Consider the following 22,938-nt stretch of genomic DNA (forward strand, 5'->3'; position numbering starts at 1 on the left):
CGGGCATAATTCCACACTAAACCCCTAAGATTGGCCTGACAAAATTGTTGGCACCTTTATAAAAATTTGGAGTAAACAACTTTGTTTCAATCATGTGATGCTCGTTCAAACTCGCCTGTGGCAAGTAACAGGTGTGGGCAATATGAAAACTAAATCGTGAGCCCAGCTGATGACAGGCTGTGGTATGTAGAGTAGTAACCTCAGTACAGTGATGCAGAGTATGTTGGAACTACAGTATATAAGCATCAAGGATTTAATATATATGTTGCACCCATTTTTCAACATACATAAATGCCTTAATTAAAACTTAATCTGTCAGCAGGTGTTTGCCAACTAATCTGAGAGCAGCATAATGTAGATACCCTGATTCCAGAGATATGTCACTTATTTGTGCTACTTGGTGTAGTGTTTATAAAATCACTGTTTCATTAGCAGGTGATTATCACTAGAGGACTAGTAAACCTGCTGCAATGTAGTCCTCTGTATTCATGAGCTCTGCATAACCCCTCCCCCACCTAATTGGCAGCTTTCTGCCTATGCACAGTAGACACAGAAAACCTCCAATCAGTGGTGTGGGCGGGGTTATACAGAGCTCAGCATTCAGAGGAGAGCAGATAAGAGTGATTTTATCAAAACTGCAGCAAGTCGCCCAGTAAGTGATACATCACTGGAATCAGGGTCTCTGCCCATGTTGCTTTCAGATTACATGGCAAAAACCTGATGACAGATTCCCTGTAAAGCGAATCATGTACAGCACTAGATCACACATCGCGTGAAATGAGAGTCTAAGCTTTGCTTCACCTATATTGTTATTCCAGCATAAATAAAATTATCCCATGCTAAAACATGATTACCAGATCACCATGAGATCCCCTGGTGATCTGATTAGTCTGGTGCCTTCGCCATGCCCTGAACATGTATTACAGTAATATTCCCCCCTTCCACTTTCATCTTCGCCTCCTGTTATGATCAGATGAATGAATGTGTATGATGCGTATGACTGAACTGAGTCAAGCAGCCTCGCAAATATCTGCTGTTCCCTATTAATAAAAACAGGAAAGCCGTAAACAGCAGCGCGGCAGGAGTGACTCTCAACACGCCGCACAATGACTGGTGCCGTGGATAATTTATTCCGTCACCTCCGACTGCTCCACTTTTGCGGAAGTTTCCTCATAGAGCCCAATAGTTATTTGATGAGCGATACATGGCTGTGCAAGGATCTGGCGCATTTACTGTATTCACATATTAACCCCTAGGGCACTGGCTGGATGGCGGAAAACAGTTATTCGTCCGCATGTGTTGTGTTTCCTTCAGCGTGCTCTTTTTATATGGCTCCTGTGGTCCGAGCATTTTTATACTCTGTTTCCTCCATTATTATTATTATTCTCTTTTTTTTTATTCTTCTTTATGCTTTTGTGACGTTACATCTTTTTTTTTTTTTTTGCAGGTCGCTTCACTCGGCACTTGAATATAGTTTCTATCAACGCTTTTGACGATGAAACATTGACAAAAATATTTTGCTCCATATCAGACTGGCATTTTGGCAAAGGATTTGATATTTCATTTCTCAGGTATTTGCTGTGAAGAGTATACTTCATGTGCAAAAGGACTCCTAAGCGAAGAAATAGCAAGGATTTTAAGTTATATTGAATCTTTTCATACATGCTTTCTTTATATGCGTTTTATGGATAAAAGAGTCAGTATAACTTGTAATTTGTTCATTCCAATCCCTACTCTTTTTTATGCTTAAGAGTCCAGTGGGCGGTCTTAATCAGTGATTGACATTGACTTCTATTTGCGCAGCTCTTTTTCTCTTTATTATTATTTATATTATTATTTAATATTAGTATGTTATTGTTAGTGTTGATATTAATTCTAGTATTACTAGTATAATTATTATCTGTTATCTGAAAGTGAAATTTACTACTGGTGATTTGGAAGAATAATATTATGTGTTCTCTTTCAGATTGGGAAAACTCATGATACAAGCCACTATGGCCATTTACAAGACAGCTGTGGCAAATTTCCTGCCAACTCCTTCCAAATCTCATTATGTTTTTAACTTACGAGACTTCTCCCGGGTTGTGAGAGGAGTGCTGCTGTGTCCTCACACTCACCTACAGGTGACTCAGAACTCATATTTTATGGGTTTGTATACATATACTAGATAAGAAAAAAAAACGAAGTATAAAAAGTATAAAAAAAAATGTATTAAATGATTATAGATACATATTGAAAAAGATCATTATTAACAAACAATAGCAAAAAAAAAAAGAAGAAAAAGGACAAATGACCCTAGTAAAAGGCATGGGTCCAAGACATCAATAATACATATGCAGTCATGTATACATATACTAGATAAGAAAAAAAAAATTGGAGTGCTATACAATATATAAAAAGTATCAAAAAATCTTTATTAAATGATTATAGATACATGTTGAAAAAGATCATTGTTAACAAACAATAGCAAAAAAAAAAAGAAGAAAAAGGACAAATGACCCTAGTAAAAGGCATGGGTCCAAGACATCAATAATACATATGCAGTCTTGTATACATATACTAGATATGAGAAAAAAACAAAAAATTGGAGTGCTATACAATATATAAAAAGTATCAAAAAATCTTTATTAAATGATTATAGATACATGTTGAAAAAGATCATTATTAACAAACAATAGCAAAAAAAAAAGAAGAAAAAGGACAAATGACCCTAGTAAAAGGCATGGGTCCAAGACATCAATAATACATATGCAGTCTTGTATACATATACTAGATATGAGAAAAAAAATTTGGAGTGCTATACAATATATAAAAAGTATCAAAAAATCTTTATTAAATGATTATAGATACATGTTGAAAAAGATCATTATTAACAAACAATAGCAAATTAAAAAAAGAAGAAAAAGGACAAATGACCCTAGTAAAAGGCATGTTTCCAAGACATTAATAATAAATAAACAAAAAAAAAATCAAGGCAATTTCAATGATTATGCTGCCATGCTGCACATAGTATCAGAGACCAAACCATCTAAAACCCGCTGAGGGTGTTCCCTCAAAACATTATAGTTCTGTTGCATGTCAAGGACAATAGTACAATTGTATCCATTAGTGCTTACCCATGATGTAGGTGTAAATATGCTGAGGAGCCAGATCCCTGACGCGCATTTCGTGTTAGCTTTATATATATATGTTTGAACCAGTGATCCCTTTAAAAAAATCTTTTCTCTCCTGTTAAAGCCCTACTGCTATCCATTTTCATATTTCATGGAAGCCTGGTGCAGGAGAAAGTGAAATTATATATAATTCTAGATTTGGGCTTAAATGGTGCCTTCTTCATTGCCAAGTATCCATGAGTTTTGTCCGAGTTGCTCAGACAGCTCTGACTATATGGGGAAATCCATGGGGGGCGTACATCACATAATCCCAGTACAGGTGGTGCCAATAGAGTCTGCCTTTGTCCCAGAAAACAACTGTCTTACCTAGGTTGGCACTATATTCTGTCTTTACACTTGCAGCATTGTACTTACAGCAGGAGCTGCCGGCCTATGCTGCTGAGAGCTCCTGCTGCAAGTGTAAAGAGAGGCCATGTTGCCTATCTGGGTAAGACCGTTGTTTTGTATGAGCGGTGGAAGAAGGTGACATTAAAATAAGGCGATGATATCTGGGGGGAAATGAGAGTGAGAAATCATTGATAATGGAGAGGGAGAAATAACACTCAAGGAGGAAGAGAGATGATACTGGATAGGGGTGAGAGTAGAAGACATGATACTTGGGGGGTAAAGGAGTAAATAATTCCTGGAGGGAGGGAGAAAAATTACACCTCGTGGGTGGGAAGAGGAAGGAGAGGTGATACCTGGCAGGTAAGGTGAGAAGATGGATAACTAATACCTGTGATTGCTTATAACTAGGGAGGAATCTGAGTTGATACTGATTTGGGGATGTATTTTTATGGGAAGGGGAGTAGATGGTACTTGGAGAGGAACGATACCTTGAGAGAAGAAGGAGATCTGATACCTAAATGGGGGATAAGATGTAGAGAGGTACTGAAGTTTAAAACCTGGAGGAAGGAGAAAAAGTAGGTGCAAGAGATGGTGGATTTGGTGAAGCGTTCTCTTAGGGAGGATGATACCTTTGGGGTTGGAGATAACACCTTAGGTTGAGATGATCCGAGGTAATAAAGAGGAGAAGAAGAAACATTGTGGACAGCGGTGTACATAATCCTTACATGATCCTATGGGGGGGATGATCTTCATTTGGTACATCAGTAACATGTAGGAGACAAAGCTAAGAAGGCACAACTACAGAATCAGTCCTTTGCCATTGGTTTCCTACATCATGAACTAGTAATCCAGAATTCATCCTGATATTTTTTTTCTTTTGTTTTTCAGGACAATGATAAGTTAATCAGACTTTGGATACATGAGGTTTACCGTGTGTTTTATGACCGCCTGATTGATCCCGAGGACAGGCAGACTTTCTTCCATATGGTCAAGGAGACAACTTCTAATTGCTTTAAGCAGAGTGTTGACAAGGTGCGGGCCTTTGATTTGCTCTGATGGTTTAACACCATATAGTTTATGGAGGACTGGTCAGAATTGTGGTGTCACCAACTGGAATTATGATATTACCACGATTAATGAATGGAACATTCTAGAAAAATATTTACACTGTGTGCAGAAATATTAGGCAAGTTGTATTTTGATCACGTGATACTTTTTATACATGTTGTCCTTGAGAGCCAACTACCAATTAAATAAATCAGGTGATGTGCATCTCTGTAATGAGGAGGGGTGTTGTCTAATGACATCAAAACCCTATATAAGGTGTGCTTAGTTATTAGGCAACTCCCTTTCCTTTGGCAAAATGGGACAGAAGAGAGATTTGATGGGTTCTGAAAAGTCCAAAATTGTGAGATGTCTTGCAGAGGGATGCAGCAGTCTTGAAATTGCCAAACTTTTGAAGCGTGATCACTGAACAATCAAGCGTTTCATGGCAAATAGCCAACAGGGTCGCAAGTAGCGTGTTGGGCAAAAAAGGCGCAAAATAACTGTCCATGAATTGAGGAAAATCAAGCGTGAAGCTGCCAAGATGCCATTTGCCACCAGTTTTGCCATATTTCAGAGCTGCAACGTTACTGGAGTAACAAAAAGCACAAGGTGTGCAATACTCAGGGACATGGCCAAGGTAAGGAAGGCTGAAAAATGACCACCTTTGAACAAGAAACATAAGATAAAATGTCAAGACTTAAGACTGATTTCTCAAAGGTTTTATGGACTGATGAAATGAGAGTGACTCTTGATGGGCCAGAGGCTGGATCAGTAAAGGGCCGAGAGCTCCACTCCGACTCAGATGCCAGCAAGGTGGAGCTGGGGTACTGGTATGGGCTGGTACCATCAAAGATGAACTTGTGGGACCTTTTCGTGGTTGAGGATGGAATGAAGCTCAACTCCCAGACCTACTGCCAGTTTCTGGAAGACAACTTCTTCAAGCAGTGGTACAGGAAGAAGTCGGTATCGTTCAAGAAAAACATGATTTTCATGCAGGACAATGCTCCATCACATACCTCCAACTACTCTATAGCCCCCTTGTTCACCTGATATGAACCATATGGAGAACCTGTGGTCCCTCATAAAATGTGAGATCTACAGGGAGGGAAAACATTCCACCTCTCGGAACAGTGTCTGGGAGGCCGTGGTGGCTGCTGCACGCAATGTTGATCTTAAACAGATCAAGCAACTGACAGAATCTATGGATGAAGGCTGCTGAGTGTCATCATAAAGAAAGGGGCTATATTGGTCACTAATTTTTTGAGGTTTTGTTTTTGCAAGTCAGAAATGTTTATTTCTAAATTTTGTGCAGTTATATTAATTTACCTGGTGAAAATAAACAAGTGAGATGGGAATATATTTGGGTTTTATTAAGTTGCCTAAAAATTCTGCACAGTAATAGTTACCTGCACAAACAGATATCCTCCTAAGATAGCCAAATCTAAAAAAAAAACGCTCCAACTTCCAAAAATATTAAACTTTAATATTTATGAGTCTTTGGGTTGATTGAGAACATAGTTGTTGATCAATAATAAAAATAATCCTCTAAAATACAACTTGCCGAATAATTCTGCACACAGTGTAGAATTGAGAGTCCTCAGTGGTTGATACCTTTTAATGGCTAACTGAAAAGATGGTAACAAATTGCAAGCTTTCCAGACTACTCAGGTCTCTTCATCAGGCATAGACTAATAGATATTCTGGAGAATCGCATATTTATGCACAACATAGCACAGAAAAAAAAACAAACAAACAAACAAACAAAAAAACATAGATAAGACAGGAGACATGAAGCAGAATTACCATGAGTGATAAACAGTTACGTCCATAAATATTGGGCCAGCTCTTAGATAAGGATTGTTTTATTGTCCTCTGGTTGGGGTCTGGTTCTCTTGTGATGACCCCACAGAGGTAGAGGGTATTCTTAAACCCCTGGTAAAGGATACACCCAGCTTCATTCAGGACACAACTGTGATGTGATGTTTTTTTCTGTGCTATGTTGTGTATAAATATGTGATTCTCCAGAATTTGTTTTAGTCTTTGCCTGATGAAGAGACCTGAGTAGTCTGGAAAGCTTGCAATTTGTTACCATCTCTTCAGTTAGCCATTAAAAGGTATCAACAACGGAGGACTCTCAATTCTAAATATGTTTCTATGTACTGGCTAACACGACGGTTCCAAGATATATATCTTTCCTGTATGGAACATTCTAGTCATTCATATAAGTGACTTTATAATACATGGATAGGCTGAGATGGAGCCACTCTTAACTAACTGATATAAGTGGTTATCCTAAGCTGGAGAAAAGCCCCTCTAAGTCATGTATTTACTCTAATAGAGAATATGGAATGGGCTGTCTTCATGAGAAACCTCCTTTAAATAATTATTCTTTCAGCGGATTCTTTAAGTTTACTTATAGAAAAATCTGATTACTAATCCTAACCGCTAGAGCTCGATTGTAGCCAAGCTGCATTTAACCGTATATATTAATTCAGTTTCTCTGTAAAGGATATTTGGGAAGATCGGAACCAAGAGGTTTGAGATGAATCAAAACACACTTGTCTTGAGATCTTGCTGCCATCATCACTGCCAAAAGCCATCTTCTAGGCAGCAGGAAGCTGGGCGGCCCGCATCAGCTGCTGAGGAGACAGGCCCGGGGGGCACTTGCCCTTCTGCCACCCGGCCCAGCCCGCCTCTGATCATGCCCAGCTTTTTGTCAGAGAGAATTCATACAAAAAAATCCTAAAGTTTAAAGTAATACTCCTTTTTCAGCCATTCAGTCACTAGTAATATCTTATGTAGTTGTTCCTTTCTGTCTGAAAATTCATGGCATACTTCCGCTTAGCTAGATCCTGTGATCATGTGGGGATCCCATGAAAATTACATGGCTTTATGTTCCCTCCATGAGGTCATCATCTCAGTTACCAAAAGCTCTTGAATTATGAAATTGCATGTAATGTGCTAAAACTTTTCTTCACGGGAGAAGTGGGAGAACAAATATCGCAGTTGATGATGATGATTATACAGCTAATGTCACACAGTTATAATGCAGGAAATCACAATTCAGTCTTCTGCATACTGGTAATATCCCCGCTGAATTCCAGTATCTGCTGTGGCTATAGTGTTACCACAGCAAATAGAGCTGGTACTGGTTCTTGATGGCCATGTGATTCTGTGCTGAAGCTTCATGAGATTGATAGCAGAGCTCAGAAGAGAAAGGAACAGAGTGAAATTGGAAGTTCGAGATGGAGTCTGAAGAGAAGAAAATTGGTTTGCAGGGCATGGCAGTAAGAAGTGCAGAGATTTATAAGCAATAAGGTTGTGGGTGGCTGCAGGGATACAAAAAAACAAATCTCTTTTTATAGTAGCCATTATGTACTATAGATTACCATTTAGAAATACATGTACAGGCGTTAGACAAATGTTCCAATTTGTATATTGATTAAACTTATTTCTGCAATTCCTTTTTGTTAGAACACTCCCCCTCCAGAATTTAGCTAATCACAGGACCTTTTGATGCTTAAATCCCCACATGATCATCTCCAATCTATAGATTAACCTGGCAATAATTGTTTAATCTTCATGTAGCGCCACCTCAGGTGAAATGAAGCATTGCAGTCTACCTACTTTGCTGTCTGTTAAATACAGAGACATGTTGGGTCCTCCAGAGTACATTGTGAATCATTTTCTAGTTTAGTGGTGGTGGGGGAGTGATTCATTGTGTGCTTTTTACTAAACAAAGACTTTAAGCATTATTTGTGTCATTAAAAAGCCAGGGAAAAATGAAATAGGATTTAGACAATTAATTTGCATATTAATAGGCTCAAAGTTTAGAAAGCAGATATGGATTAGAGACATTTCATTATTACATACATTATACGGTGCAACAATTACAAGTTCACAATAACAACAGCAGGTTTTTAATGAATGATGGTATCTTTTTTATGTTATGTCATAAACTATATACTTTCTGGCTGAGCTCTACTTTTCACTGAGTTAAACTGGCTATACACATTAGTTAGCATTCAGTCGACAGCTATCACACTGTCTCCTCCATACACTGAGGCACTCAGCACGACTGAGTAACCCTGCTCCCTCTATGTGGGACACTGATGCACTCGGCACGGCTGAGTAATCCTGCTCCCTCTATGTGGGACACTGATGCACTTGGCACGGCTGAGTAATCATGCAACCTTCTATATGGGACACTGATGCACTCGCCACGGCTGAGTAATCCTGCTCCCTCTATGTGGGACACTGATGCACTCGGCACAGCTGAGTAATCCTGCTCCCTCTATGTGGGAAACTGATGCACTTGCCACAGCAGAGTAGAATAATCCTGCTCCCTCTATGTGGGACATTGATACACTCACCTCGGCTGAGTAATCCTGCTCCCTCTACGTGGGACACTGATGCACTTGGCACGGCTGAGTAATCCTGCGCCCTCTATATGGGACACTGATGCACTTGGGATGGCTGAATAACCCTGCTCCCTCTATATGGGACACTGATGCAATTGGCACGACTGAGTAATCCTGCGCCCTCTATATGGAACACTGATGCACTTGGCACTGCTGAGTAATCTTGATTCTCAACTCCAGTCCTCAAGACCAACTAACAGGTCAAGTTTTCAGGATATCCTTAGTATTGCACAGGTGACAATTTCATCACCTGCTCAAGCATTAATTCCATCACATATGCAATACTAAGGAAATCCTGAAAACATGACCTGTTGGTGGGTCTTGAGGACTGGAGTTGAGAAACACTGGTCTAGATAATCCGTGAGCATCCTACATGCCAACTTTTCAAAAGAACCTGCCAGTATTGAGCACGGCATGGCCTTGCTTAGCAAAAAGATCTTGTCCCATTTTGGATTGTATGGCAAATCCTATGGATGTGCCATAACACTACTTCTATAGAGAGAATCTGGGAAGACAGTAACACAATAGGGTCTTAGCCTAGTAAAAAGTAGCAAGTGATAAGGGAGGGTTTCTCACCTGACCAGGGTTGTGAAACACAACCATTTAATGCACTTAAGGCTGCTGCAGACCAACAAGGATGCCAAGATGCCAACAGTGGGGAAGAATGGGTTAATCCTGTGCTGCCTGGACAGAGGGAGTCATTGAACAGATGAAGTGGAATAATTAGGTGCAGTTTATTTGTCAACGCGTTTCGAAGTTTCACACTTCTTCATCAGGACAAACCACAGCCTGTACACTGTGTAAATGGAGAATACTTGCACATTACATAATTATTCATGTTTACAGATTTAGAAAGTGTCAAACTAAAAACAAATTAATATGAGTGATATTCCGCCATTCTGAAAGGCAGTAAAATTTTCAGTCTGTCTGTGCAGATATTTAGGAACCAATTTGTTTTATTGTTGGAAGAATTTCACATTGGCGTCATTGCCTGACATCTTACTAACGATCTTCACAAATCATTTCCAGAAACTTCACGGCAGAATTGTATCAGAAATGAAAGTCCATTTAGTAAAATGTCAAATGATGACTTCACCCTTTAGAATTACCAACACTCAAACGGAAAAAATTAGCAATGTGAATTTTGTAACAAATTTTGTAAAACTGTGAGTCGGTTTAACGTACTGGTTTAACATCCATCAATTGCAGATTAAAAACTTCTTAAAGGGAATCTGTCAGCAGGTTTTTGCTATATAATTTGAGAGCAGAATAACACCCAACACGAGTTTCGGCGTCTAGCCTTCATCAGGCAATACCTGCATCTGTTGCTGCTGTCTAACAGCTGCAGGGACTTGAACATATTATTCGAGCACGCCTAAGATATTCAGATAACACCTTATCCGAGCACGTTCGCTCGTCACTAGTTATTATACCTTTGTCACAATATCTCTTCCAAGTCTAAGTCTCTCTCACTTTCCTTAAGGCCCCTATACACTTTATACTAATTTCAGATGAATCCATCAATATCCAAATATCCGCCAACAGTGTGATGTGTATGGTGCTCTCCTGACTCTCCCTTGACAAGGGAGGAAAAGGATCTGGCACTTTGGATTTCGCCCAGCTGATTTTTTTTATCCAAAGTCTGGCTGCGACTCTCTCACAGATAACACAGAGGTGCTCGGCCAAGCTGAGCATTCCTGTGGAAGTAGGAGAGGTAGCTGTCTGCGGAATGACTCTTCAAAAACATTGTGGCCACCCTAGAGACATAGAATTATGCCTTCATAAATCCATACGATCACGCTGTCATAACTCTTTTGTACTAAAATAGATGAATATTTGATATGTAAAATCTTTATTGGTATACCACTGTATGGGCACCAAAAGTAATTCTAACTTGTCATGAATGAGGGGAGCAAAACCATAGTTTTCTACAGGTTTTATGTGAAAGAACACGTACATGTTAGATGTGCTACCTTCAGAGAGCAATCATACTGATTATCATGTTTCTTGTCTTCCAGGTTCTAAGCCACTTGACACCTACTGGAAAAGTGGTTGATGACAACATCAGAAGCCTCTTCTTTGGAGACTTTTTTAAGCCTGACAGTGACTCTAAAATATATGATGAAATAACAGATCTGAAACACTTAACGTCAGTCATGGAACATTACTTAGATGAATTTAATAATGTAAGCAAAGCTCCAATGTCTTTGGTCATGTTTAAGTTCGCCATCGAACACATCTCAAGAATTTGTCGCGTATTGAAGCAAGACAATGGTCATCTGCTCCTGGTTGGAATTGGAGGGAGCGGTAGACAGAGCGCTACCAAACTGGCCACCTTCATGAACGCTTTTGAGCTCTTTCAAATAGAAATAACAAAGAATTACACCATCAATGAATGGCGCGATGACATCAAGAAAGTTATGCTACAGGCTGGGGTGGCTGGCAAGAACACAGTCTTTCTGTTTTGCGACAATCAAATTAAAGATGAGGTGTTCGTTGAAGATATCAACATGTTATTAAACACCGGAGATGTCCCTAATATTTTCCCAGCAGATGAGAAAGCAGAAATAGTTGAGAAAATGCAGTCCACTGCAAGAGCGGAGGGGAAAAAGATTGAAGCTACCCCTATGGCTATGTACAACTACTTCATCGAGAGAGTCAAGGCTAACTTACACATTGTGCTGGGTGAGGAGACTTAAGTATGGCTGGTTTAATCCAGGCCCTACTTGTTGTGCTGAATGTAACAATAGATTGTTATTTTCCTTTTAGCAATGAGCCCCATTGGTGATGCCTTCCGAAATCGGCTGAGAATGTTTCCATCATTGATCAATTGTTGCACCATTGACTGGTTCCAGACTTGGCCTACTGATGCCTTAGAAATGGTGGCAAACAAGTTCTTAGAAGATGTGGACCTTGAGGATGACATTAGAAAAGAGTATGTTGTGCAGATGGTTAAGGTGTTTTTCTGGGTTAAATAAAGTGTTTTCCTAGGGGGCTGAAACATTTATGGCTTACTGTAGCCTATCACGGCATGCTGGGTTGCTTTTTCACAACAGCTGGAGAAGCACAGGTTGAAAAACACAACTCCACAACATTATCTAGACAACACTGAAATCGCTAAACTAAAATCTGTGCATGCCCCTGTTCTTCCCTCTGTGCTACAATATATCACCAGCCTGGCATTCAACATCGGCATCTGATGCTGTTTCCAGGTGTCCATGCACCGAGTCTGTGGTTTCTGCTGGAGATGGATGAGTAGGTGACATCTTCTTCACTGGGTGGTGCAGGTGCTGTCTCAGCAAATAGTTGCAACACACTTTCGTAAGTCTATTAGTGTTGTTGGGGATTCCACCAAGCCAGGTTGGTAATGTTTTTGTTGACCAGCATTTCCGGAGCTGGTCAGAAAGTGCAATTGGTTTTCCTTGCTATGACTAATAGGAAACAGCACACCCTATTTAAACTCCCAGGAGTTGCCAGTTATTATTTGGTTAACTCTGGTTTGCTTTTCCCGATGTTTTGGTTACAAGCTAGTTCAGCTTCAAACTTTATCTGATATTTGACTCCCCTTGATTTTGACCTTTTTTTTTTTTACTTGACTGACAGGTACTTGACCCTGGCAATTCTCTTGACTTTACTATGTCTCCAAATTTTTGCCCTATTTTTGATACTCCAGTTGTTGGCCTGTTTAGTTTTTCTATCTCAAGCTCACTCCTTTGGGAAGCAGCTACTCCATGCATGCACACCAGTGGGCCCTCGTGTAAGGGCAGGGCCGGACTGGCCATCTGGCAATTCTGGCAAATGCCAGAAGGGCCTGTCTGGTCGTGGGCTGCCTTGTCTGCTATGTTGTTAGCAGAATCGGTGTTCTCAAGATATCCATACTGTTAAGAGTTGTGACGGAGCACAAAGTCACTGACTGTCACTTACCCCAGCAGGCCATGGGTATCATTAGAAATTTTGGTCTTGTAGTACATCTTGCTTTTCTCCATTCAGGGTAATATGTACCATATTGGTACTTGGGAACGGGGACAGCATGGGCCTGTGTGATTTCAAATGCCAGGACTGAATTTCAGTCCCAGTCCATACCTGTGTAAGGACCACACCCCTCTACAGGGTCTAAAGGGGATGGCCACTTTCTTTGGTTAATGCAATGTTCTTCTCAACCTGAACAGCATTTCTGTCCATAAAATGGCTGCTGTTGGAGGAGAAGGTGACCAAACTAGTCAATCAGCCTCCTCCAACAGAAATGCAGCTTTCATGTGTAAGATGTTTTTCAATCGGAGGATGCTGATTGACTGGTTTGGGCATATGCTTCTCTATCAGCAGACATTTTACGGACAGACGTGCTGGTCAGTTGGTGAAGAAAGCTGAAGTAAAAAAAGAAAGTGACCAATGTGCCTCAGGGACCTCCTAAGCAGAGTGTCTTGCACCGAGTCTGCCCCAAGAGTCCCTCTGGCTGCATCTCTATCAACACTGAGTCATAATGTCCTTCGTCCCAGAGAGGCAGAGATAATCACTTTGCCACCACTATGACCAAGGAATGGGGACTTCCAAGTACGATTTTACTCCCCGGTCTGATCTGACACTAAGGAAAGGGGATGTTTCTTGTGCTCCCGCTGATGTCATGAAGATTATCAAGATTATCAGGACACCACCAGGAGCACCAGTGATGGATGGTTCTTTTCATTGCTACCAGTGAGTGGTTTGACACTGAAGTATATTTTGGTCTCTAGTTTAGAAGACAGGTGTTTCCCGTTACAACATCACTGGAAGAGCTAGTTTTGTTTCTTCAAACCACCAATGTTGCTCCGGCCTACATTTTGACTGACAAATATTGTTGTCTGGAGCAATACCTACTCATCAGTGTAGGACAGTGATGTGCGGATAATGGAAATAGTGAAAGGCTGGTGATACTATGTAACATGGAAAAGAGAACACAGACAATGGTTTAGGGATGGCGTTGGCTTCCAGATAATAGAAAGTTGCCCATTTTATAATGTACAGAAAAAAAAATAGCAAGTTTCTCTTTCAACGAACCTAACTTATTAGAATAGAGAATAACAACTGTATGCCTGTCTCTACAATGTCTAGGGTCGTTTCCATGTGCAAGCTTTTCCAAGAAAGTGTAAAAGAATTGTCTGACAGCTACTATAGCACACTCCGGAGACACAACTACGTCACGCCAACCTCCTACTTGGAGCTCATCCTTACATTCAAGACACTGCTGAACAGCAAAAGGCATGAGGTTGATACTATGAGGAACCGATACCTTGTTGGACTGGAGAAACTAGATTTTGCAGCCTCTCAAGTAAGTTCAAAATCAGGAGAAGGTTATTTATGGATAATTACACATTCCGATACTATTATCTGATCTGAAGTCCTCGGAGATCTCCATTTATTTTTGGTACTGTTATGCTCCGAGAGTCTATTTGGCCTCCTAAACTGAATGACCTCGGTACTACTATGTATCGTAAGGGAAATGTGTTCCCGATTTTTTGTTGTGTGGCCTCTTTCTCCTTGAGGAGTCTGAATGAAAGCAACTATATTTTTTTTATTTTTGCCTTGGCTATGGCCATCATACCTCTTATTGGTCAAACACTATTTATCGCACAGTAGCCCTTGAGCTGTAGGCTCTGTCCAGGGCTGTTCGAGAGTTTAGTGTCGTAATGATATAACTGATGAATTGTAGAAAAAATGGTTTTAGAAATAAAGCAGCTCTCTGTGTACTACATTGTGTCCATGGTTGGACCAAGCGGCACGTGGGCAGCTAGTCCGAGCAGTCATAATTGTTTTAACGCATATAAACGCATGCGTTTTTAATGTTAAATATAGGGAAAAAAACACATGCGTTTATATGTGTTAAAACGCAGCGGCAAAAAACGCAAATGTGAAACCAGCCTAAGAGTTTAATGAGTGCGCAACACAAAGATACCGGGGAATAAGAAACACGTCAAGCAATCTAGGTCAGTTTATGGAGAATTCATTTTTTTTGTACACGTTTGACGACGCATGCGTCGTTTCTATGCTTGCGTTTTGTTGCGGAAATGCAACATGTAGTTTCTAGAGGCGTTTTTGGCGGCAAAAAACGTATTGCTGCCTATGTAACCGCATGCGTTTTTAAGCACATGCGTTTGGTTGCGTTTTTAAACGCATGCGTTTCAATAGAGAAAAACAAGTCTACACACTGATAAGCCACCCCCCACCATCAAGGTGATAAAGGGATCCAAACCCTAACCATAACCCTAGGGATCCAAACCCTAACCCTAGCCCTAACCCTACCCCTAACCCTAGGGACCCAAACCCTAACCCTAGCCCTAACCCTACCCCTAACCCTAGGGATCCAAACCCTAACCCTAAGCCTAGGGATCCAAACCCTAACCCTAACCCTAACCCTAACCCTAGGGATCCAAACCCTAACCCTAGGGATCCAAACCCTAACCCTAACCCTAGCCATTACTATTTATAGTGGGTTTTCTACTTGATTTTTATGATTGGCAGCTGTCACACACTAAAGACGCTTTTTATTTCAAAAAATATTTTTTGTGTTACCTCATTTTGAGAGCTACAATTTTTCCATATTTTGGTCCACAGAGTCATGTCACACGCCCTCTGTAGTCCCATTGGCGGTGTCTGGATCTTGATTTTTCTCTTGTGAAATTTCTCATAATGCGTATCAAAAACGCAAACGCAGGAAAAACCGCATGTAAAAGCGTAAAAATGCTGCGTTTTTTTTACCGCATACGAAAACGCATGCGTCTAAAAAACGCAGCGTTTGTACGCGTTTACATGCGTTTTTCACCACCTGCGGATGCTTTTTAAACGCTGCGTTTTTAAACGCAAATGTGAAACTAGCCTTAATCTTCTGAAATTGGGTGTAAAAAGAAAGCCCTTTTCATGTGTGAATGACGGTGTGAAGAATTAGTGAGAGGTGGCTGTTCTGTGCTTCCTTGTTATGTTGCTTTCTTATCGGAAGTTTAATAAAATTTAATGATTCCCATTGTGGCGGAGTCTGTTGAGTCAAACAATTGCTAATTATTGCTCCTCTTCATGTAATTTGCATCAGGTCTCGGTTATGCAGAAAGAGCTTACCGCGCTTCAACCGGAATTGATTAAAACGTCAGCAGAAACGGAGAAGATGATGATTAAAATAGAAGAGGAGACGGTGGAAGTTGACGCTAAGAGAGAACTAGTGTCAGCGGATGAAAGGGTGGCCAATGAGGCGGCTGCCGCTTCTCAGGCCATTAAGGTAACCCCAACTTTTGTAAAGACTTCCCGGTACTCCCCATTAATGGCTACAGGTCCATTTTGCGCTACTGATCGCATCACAATTGTCCTATTTGCGTAGACTAGCTGGTACCATGGCAAAAAAAGAGAGTATTTGTTTATCACTTGCTGCATCTGTTGCCACCTACAAGATGTAGAATGTAAAGATCACCCCTGAGGGTCTCAAACGTCAATCACAGTCTGATCAGAATAATTGGTTTGATTTTCTCATTGGACGTGTGAATGATGCATTACTGTGATACCAAACAATAAAGTTTTTTTTTCTTTCAATTTTTGTGGGGAAAAAAATGTTGTCGCTTTCTGACACCAATAACTTTATTATTCCATCAATAGAGCTATAGAATTTTTTTTTTCTTGTGTGGCGAGCTAATGCAAGTATACTGTATATGTTGTGATTGCTTTTATTGTAGCTTTTTGGGGGAGGTGTAGTGACCGAAACTGACAACCCTGGATAGCTGTGTTTGCTGGGAGCGCTGTGTCTGCAGGGAGAGCTGTGTCTGCGGGGAGCGCTGTGTCTGCAGGGAGAGCCGTATCTGCAGGGAGAGCCGTGTCTGCGGGGAGCGCTGTGTCTGCGGGGAGCGCTGTGTCTGCGGGGAGCGCTGTGTCTGTGGGGAGCGCTGTGTCTGCGGGGAGAGCTGTGTCTGCGGGAAGAGCTGTGTCTGCGGGAAGAGCTGTGTCTGCGGGGAGCACGGTGTCTGCGGGGAGAGCGGTGTCTGCGGGGAGCGCGGTGTCTGCGGGGAGAGCTGTGTCTGCGGGGAGAGCTGTGTCTGCAGGGAGCGCGGTGTCTGCGGGGAGAGCTGCGTCTGCTGGGAGCAATGTCTGCAGCACTATGTGAAGGAGCAGTGTGAGCTCTACTAAATGGAGCCCTGCCCAGAAGGATTTGAGAAAACAAAGTGTTTACAAAAATCCATATCTATGGCAGTTAATTCACATAAAATGGTCTGGTAAAGTAGTAGCCAACCCTTTTACACTGGATTTAGTGACCATATAATAGGTCAAAAATTCAAAAATCAGAAGACATTTCCTTATAGACTCCCTTTAGCAATTGTACCCCATAACATTTACTGCAAATATTTCACTTTATTGTTTTTGCTCGGGTTGTCTTTTAATAGCACTCTGGAAAAGTCTCAACTTTGTTATTTCTGAAAAGTGGAGATGTGTTCGCTGAGTATGTGTTATGAAAGGCAATTCAGTATCACAATCGACATGGAGGTCAGAGCACATACAGTGATCTGACAATAACCCAAAATCATAGAACGAGCTCTGAGACGTGGGAACTCTGCAGACCGCAATCCCTAATCCTCTCCAAACAACACTAGAGGCAGCCGTGGATTGCGCCTAACTCTGCCTATGCAACTCGGCACAGCCTGAGAAACCAACTAGCCTGAAGATAGAAAATAAGCCTACCTTGCCTCAGAGAAATACCCCAAAGGAAAAGGCAGCCCCCCACATATAATGACTGTGAGTAAAGATGAAAAGACAAACGTAGGGATGAAATAGATTCAGCAAAGTGAGGCCCGACTTTCTTAACAGAGCGAGGATAGGAAAGATAACTTTGCGGTCTACACAAAACCCTAAAGAAAACCACGCAAAGGGGGCAAAAAAGACCCTCCGTACCGAACTAACGGCACGGAGGTACACCCTTTGCGTCCCAGAGCTTCCAGCAAACAATAGACAAGCTGGACAGAAAAAATAGCAAACAAATAGCAAAGAAGAACTTAGCTATGCAGAGCAGCAGGCCACAGGAATGATCCAGGGAAAAACAAGTCCAACACTGGAACACTGACAGGAAGCCAGGATCAAAGCATTAGGTGGAGTTAAGTAGAGAAGCACCTAACGACCTCACCAGATCACCTGAGGGAGGAAACTCAGAAGCCGCAGTACCACTTTCCTCCACAAACGGAAGCTCCCAGAGAGAATCAGCCGAAGTACCACTTGTGACCACAGGAGGGAGCTCTGCCACAGAATTCACAACAGTACCCCCCCTTGAGGAGGGGTCACCGAACCCTCACCAGAGCCCCCAGGCCGACCAGGATGAGCCACATGAAAGGCACGAACAAGATCGGGAGCATGGACATCAGAGGCAAAAACCCAGGAATTATCTTCCTGAGCATAACCCTTCCATTTAACCAGATACTGGAGTTTCCATCTTGAAACACGAGAATCCAAAATCTTCTCCACAATATACTCCAATTCCCCCTCCACCAAAACCGGGGCAGGAGGGTCAACAGATGGAACCATAGGTGCCACTTATCTCCGCAACAATGACCTATGGAATACGTTACGTATGGAAAAAGAATCTGGGAGGGTCAGACGAAAAGACACAGGATTAAGAACCTCAGAAATCCTATACGGACCAATGAAACGAGGTTTAAACTTAGGAGAGGAAACCTTCATAGGAATATGACGAGAAGATAACCAAACCAGATCCCCAACACGAAGTCGGGGACCCACACGGCGTCTGCGATTAGCGAAACGCTGAGCCTTCTCCTGGGACAAGGTCAAATTGTCCACTACATGAGTCCAAATCTGCTGCAACCTGTCCACCACAGTGTCCACACCAGGACAGTCCGAAGACTCAACCTGTCCTGAAGAGAAACGAGGATGGAACCCAGAATTGCAGAAAAATGGCGAAACCAAGGTAGCCGAGCTGGCCCGATTATTAAGGGCGAACTCAGCCAAAGGCAAAAAGGACACCCAGTCATCCTGATCGGCAGAAACAAAGCATCTCAGATAAGTTTCCAAGGTCTGATTTGTTCGTTCGGTCTGGTCATTAGTCTGAGGATGGAAAGCCGAGGAAAAAGACAAGTCAATGCCCATCCTACCACAAAAGGCTCGCCAAAACCTCGAAACAAACTGGGAACCTCTGTCAGAAACGATATTCTCTGGAATGCCATGTAAACGAACCACATGCTGGAAGAACAATGGCACCAAATCAGAGGAGGAAGGCAATTTAGACAAGGGTACCAGATGGACCATCTTAGAAAAGCGATCACAGACCACCCAAATGACTGACATCTTTTGAGAAACGGGAAGATCTGAAATAAAATCCATAGAGATATGTGTCCAAGGCCTCTTCGGGACCGGCAAGGGCAAAAGCAACCCACTGGCACGAGAACAGCAGGGCTTAGCCCGAGCACAAATCCCACAGGACTGCACAAAAGTACGCATATCCCGCGACAGAGATGGCCACCAAAAGGATCTATCCACTAACTCTCTGGTACCAAAGATTCCAGGATGACCAGCCAACACCGAACAATGAACCTCTGAGATAACTTTATTCGTCCACCTATCAGGGACAAACAGTTTCTCCGCTGGACAACGATCAGGTTTATTAGCCTGATATTTTTGCAGCACCCGCCGCAAATCAGGGGAGATGGCAGACACAATTACTCCTTCCTTGAGGATACCCGCCGGCTCAGACAAACCCGGAGAGTCGGGCACAAAACTCCTAGACAGAGCATCCGCCTTCACATTTTTAGAGCCCGGAAGGTACGAAATCAAAGTCAAAACGGGCAAAAAACAGCGACCAACGAGCCTGTCTAGGATTCAAACGCTTAGCAGACTCGAGATAAGTCAAGTTCTTATGATCAGTCAATACCACCACGCGATGCTTAGCTCCTTCAAGCCAATGACGCCACTCCTCGAATGCCCACTTCATGGCCAGCAACTCTCAATTGCCCACATCATAATTTCGCTCAGCAGGCGAAAACTTCCTGGAAAAAAAAGCGCATGGTTTCATCACTGAGCAATCAGAACCTCTCTACGACAAAACAGCCCCTGCTCCAATCTCAGAAGCATCAACCTCGACCTGGAACGGAAGAGAAACATCTGGCTGACACAACACAGGGGCAGAAGAAAAACGACGCTTCAACTCCTGAAAAGCCTCCACAGCAGCAGAAGACCAATTGACCACATCAGCACCCTTCTTGGTCAAATCGGTCAATGGTTTGGCAATACTAGAAAAATTGCAGATGAAGCGACGATAAAAATTAGCAAAGCCCAGGAACTTTTGCAGACTTTTCAGAGATGTCGGCTGAGTCCAATCATGGATGGCTTGGACCTTAACAGGATCCATCTCGATAGTAGAAGGGGAAAAGATGAACCCCAAAAATGAAACCTTCTGCACACCAAAGAGACACTTTGATCCCTTCACAAACAAAGAATTAGCACGCAGGACCTGAAAAACCGTTCTGACCTGCTTCACATGAGACTCCCAATCATCCGAGAAGATCAAAATGTCATCCAAGTACACAATCAGGAATTTATCCAGGTACTCTCGGAAAATGTCATGCATAAAGGACTGAAACACTGATGGAGCATTGGCAAGTCCGAATGGCATCACTAGATACTCAAAATGACCCTCGGGCGTATTAAATGCAGTTTTCCATTCATCGCCTCGCCTGATTCGCACCAGATTATACGCACCACGAAGATCGATCTTGGTGAACCAACTGACCCCCTTAATCCGAGCAAACAAATCAGATAACAATGGCAAGGGGTACTGAAATTTAACCGTGATCTTATTAAGAAGGCGGTAATCTATACAAGGTCTCAGCGAACCATCCTTCTTGGCTACAAAAAAGAACCCTGCTCCTAATGGCGACGATGACGGGCGAATATGCCCCTTCTCCAGGGATTCCTTCACATAACAACGCACAGCGGCGTGCTCAGGCACGGATAAATTAAACAGTCGACCTTTTGGGAATTTACTACCAGGAATCAAATTGATAGCACAATCACAATCCCTATGCGGAGGTAGGGTATCGGACTTGGGCTCATCAAATACATCCCGGTAATCAGACAAGAACTCTGGAACCTCAGAAGGGGTGGATGACGAAATTGACAGAAATGGAACATCACCATGTACCCCCTGACAACCCCAGCTGGACACCGACATGGATTTCCAATCTAATACTGGATTATGGGCTTGTAGCCATGGCAACCCCAACACGACCACATCATGCAGATTATGCAATACCAGAATGCGAATAACCTCCTGATGTGCAGGAGCCATGCACATGGTCAGCTGGGTCCAATATTGAGGCTTATTCTTGGCCAAAGGCGCAGCATCAATTCCTCTCAAGGGAATAGGACACTGCAAGGGCTCCAAGAAAAACCCACAACGCTTAGCATATTCCAAGTCCATCAAATTCAGGGCAGCGCCTGAATCCACAAATGCCATGACAGAATACGATGACAAAGAGCAGATCAAGGTAACGGACAGAAGAAATTTTGACTGTACTGTACCAATGGTGGCAGAGCTAGCGAACCGCTTAGTGCGCTTGGGACAATCAGAGATAGCATGAGTGGAATCACCACAGTAGAAACACAGACCATTCAGACGTCTGTGTTCTTGCCGTTCAACTCTGGTCAAAGTCCTATCACACTGCATAGGCTCAGGTTTAAGCTCAGGTAATACCGCCAAATGGTGCACAGATTTACGCTCACGCAAGTGTCGACCGATCTGAATGGCCAAAGACATAGACTCATTCAAACCAGCAGGCATAGGAAATCCCACCATGACATCCTTAAGGGCTTCAGTGAAACTCTTTCTGAATATAGCTGCAAGCGCAGATTCATTCCATTGAGTGAGTACAGACCACTTTCTAAATTTCTGACAATATACCTCTATCTCATCCTGAGCCTGACAAAGAGCCAGCAAATTTTTTTCTGCCTGATCCACTGAATTAGGCTCATCGTACAGCAACCCAAGCGCCAGGAAAAACGCATCAATATTACTCAATGCAGGATCTCCTGACGCAAGAGAAAACGCCCAGTCCTGAGGGTCGCCACGCAAAAAAGAAATGACGATCCTAACCTGTTGAACTGGGTCACCAGAGGAGCGAGGTTTCAAAGCCAGAAATAGTTTACAATTATTTTTGAAACTCAGAAATTTAGTTATATCTCCAAAAAACAAATCTGGAATAGGAATTCTCGGTTCTAGCAAAGAATTCTGAACCACAAAATCTTGAATTTTTTGAACTCTTGCCGTGAGCTGATCCACACATGAAGACAGACCTTTAATGTCCATTGCTAAACCTGTGTCCTGAACCACCCAAATGTCTAGGGGAAAAAAAAGGCAAAACACAGTGCAAAGAAAAAAAAATGGTCTCAGAACTTCTTTTTTCCCTCTATTGAGAATCATTAGCACTTTGGGCTTCCTGTACTGTTATGAAAGGCAATTCAGTATCACAATGGACATGGAGGTCAGAGCACATACAGTGATCTGACAATAACCGAAAATCATAGAACGAGCTCTGAGACGTGGGAACTCTGCAGACCGCAATCCCTAATCCTCTCCAAACAACACTAGAGGCAGCCGTGGATTGCGCCTAACTCTGCCTATGCAACTCGGCACAGCCTGAGAAACTAACTAGCCTGAAGATAGAAAATAAGCCTACCTTGCCTCAGAGAAATACCCCAAAGGAAAAGGCAGCCCCCCACATATAATGACTGTGAGTAAAGATGAAAAGACAAACGTAGGGATGAAATAGATTCAGCAAAGTGAGGCCCGACTTTCTTAACAGAGCGAGGATAGGAAAGATAACTTTGCGGTCTACACAAAACCCTAAAGAAAACCACGCAAAGGGGGCAAAAAGACCCTCCGTACCGAACTAGCGGCACGGAGGTACACCCTTTGCGTCCCAGAGCTTCCAGCAAACAATAGACACGCTGGACAGAAAAAA

At 42.3% G+C, this 22,938-nt stretch overlaps 1 protein-coding gene across 1 annotated transcript in view; it reads left to right on the forward strand.

Annotated features, from left to right (window-relative positions):
- Positions 1-22,938, forward strand: part of DNAH3 (dynein axonemal heavy chain 3) — a 332,604-nt gene that overhangs the window by 266,517 nt on the left and 43,149 nt on the right. The window contains exons 44-50 of the mRNA XM_069734194.1: positions 1,448-1,571; positions 1,967-2,123; positions 4,389-4,532; positions 10,987-11,653; positions 11,738-11,903; positions 14,057-14,273; positions 16,029-16,211. Of these exons, the coding sequence (XP_069590295.1) occupies positions 1,448-1,571; positions 1,967-2,123; positions 4,389-4,532; positions 10,987-11,653; positions 11,738-11,903; positions 14,057-14,273; positions 16,029-16,211 (1,658 nt within the window). The remainder of the gene's footprint in view (positions 1-1,447; positions 1,572-1,966; positions 2,124-4,388; positions 4,533-10,986; positions 11,654-11,737; positions 11,904-14,056; positions 14,274-16,028; positions 16,212-22,938) is intronic.

This window comes from Ranitomeya imitator, chromosome 7 (assembly GCF_032444005.1).
Source record: "Ranitomeya imitator isolate aRanImi1 chromosome 7, aRanImi1.pri, whole genome shotgun sequence".
Taxonomy (NCBI): Eukaryota; Metazoa; Chordata; class Amphibia; order Anura; family Dendrobatidae; genus Ranitomeya; species Ranitomeya imitator.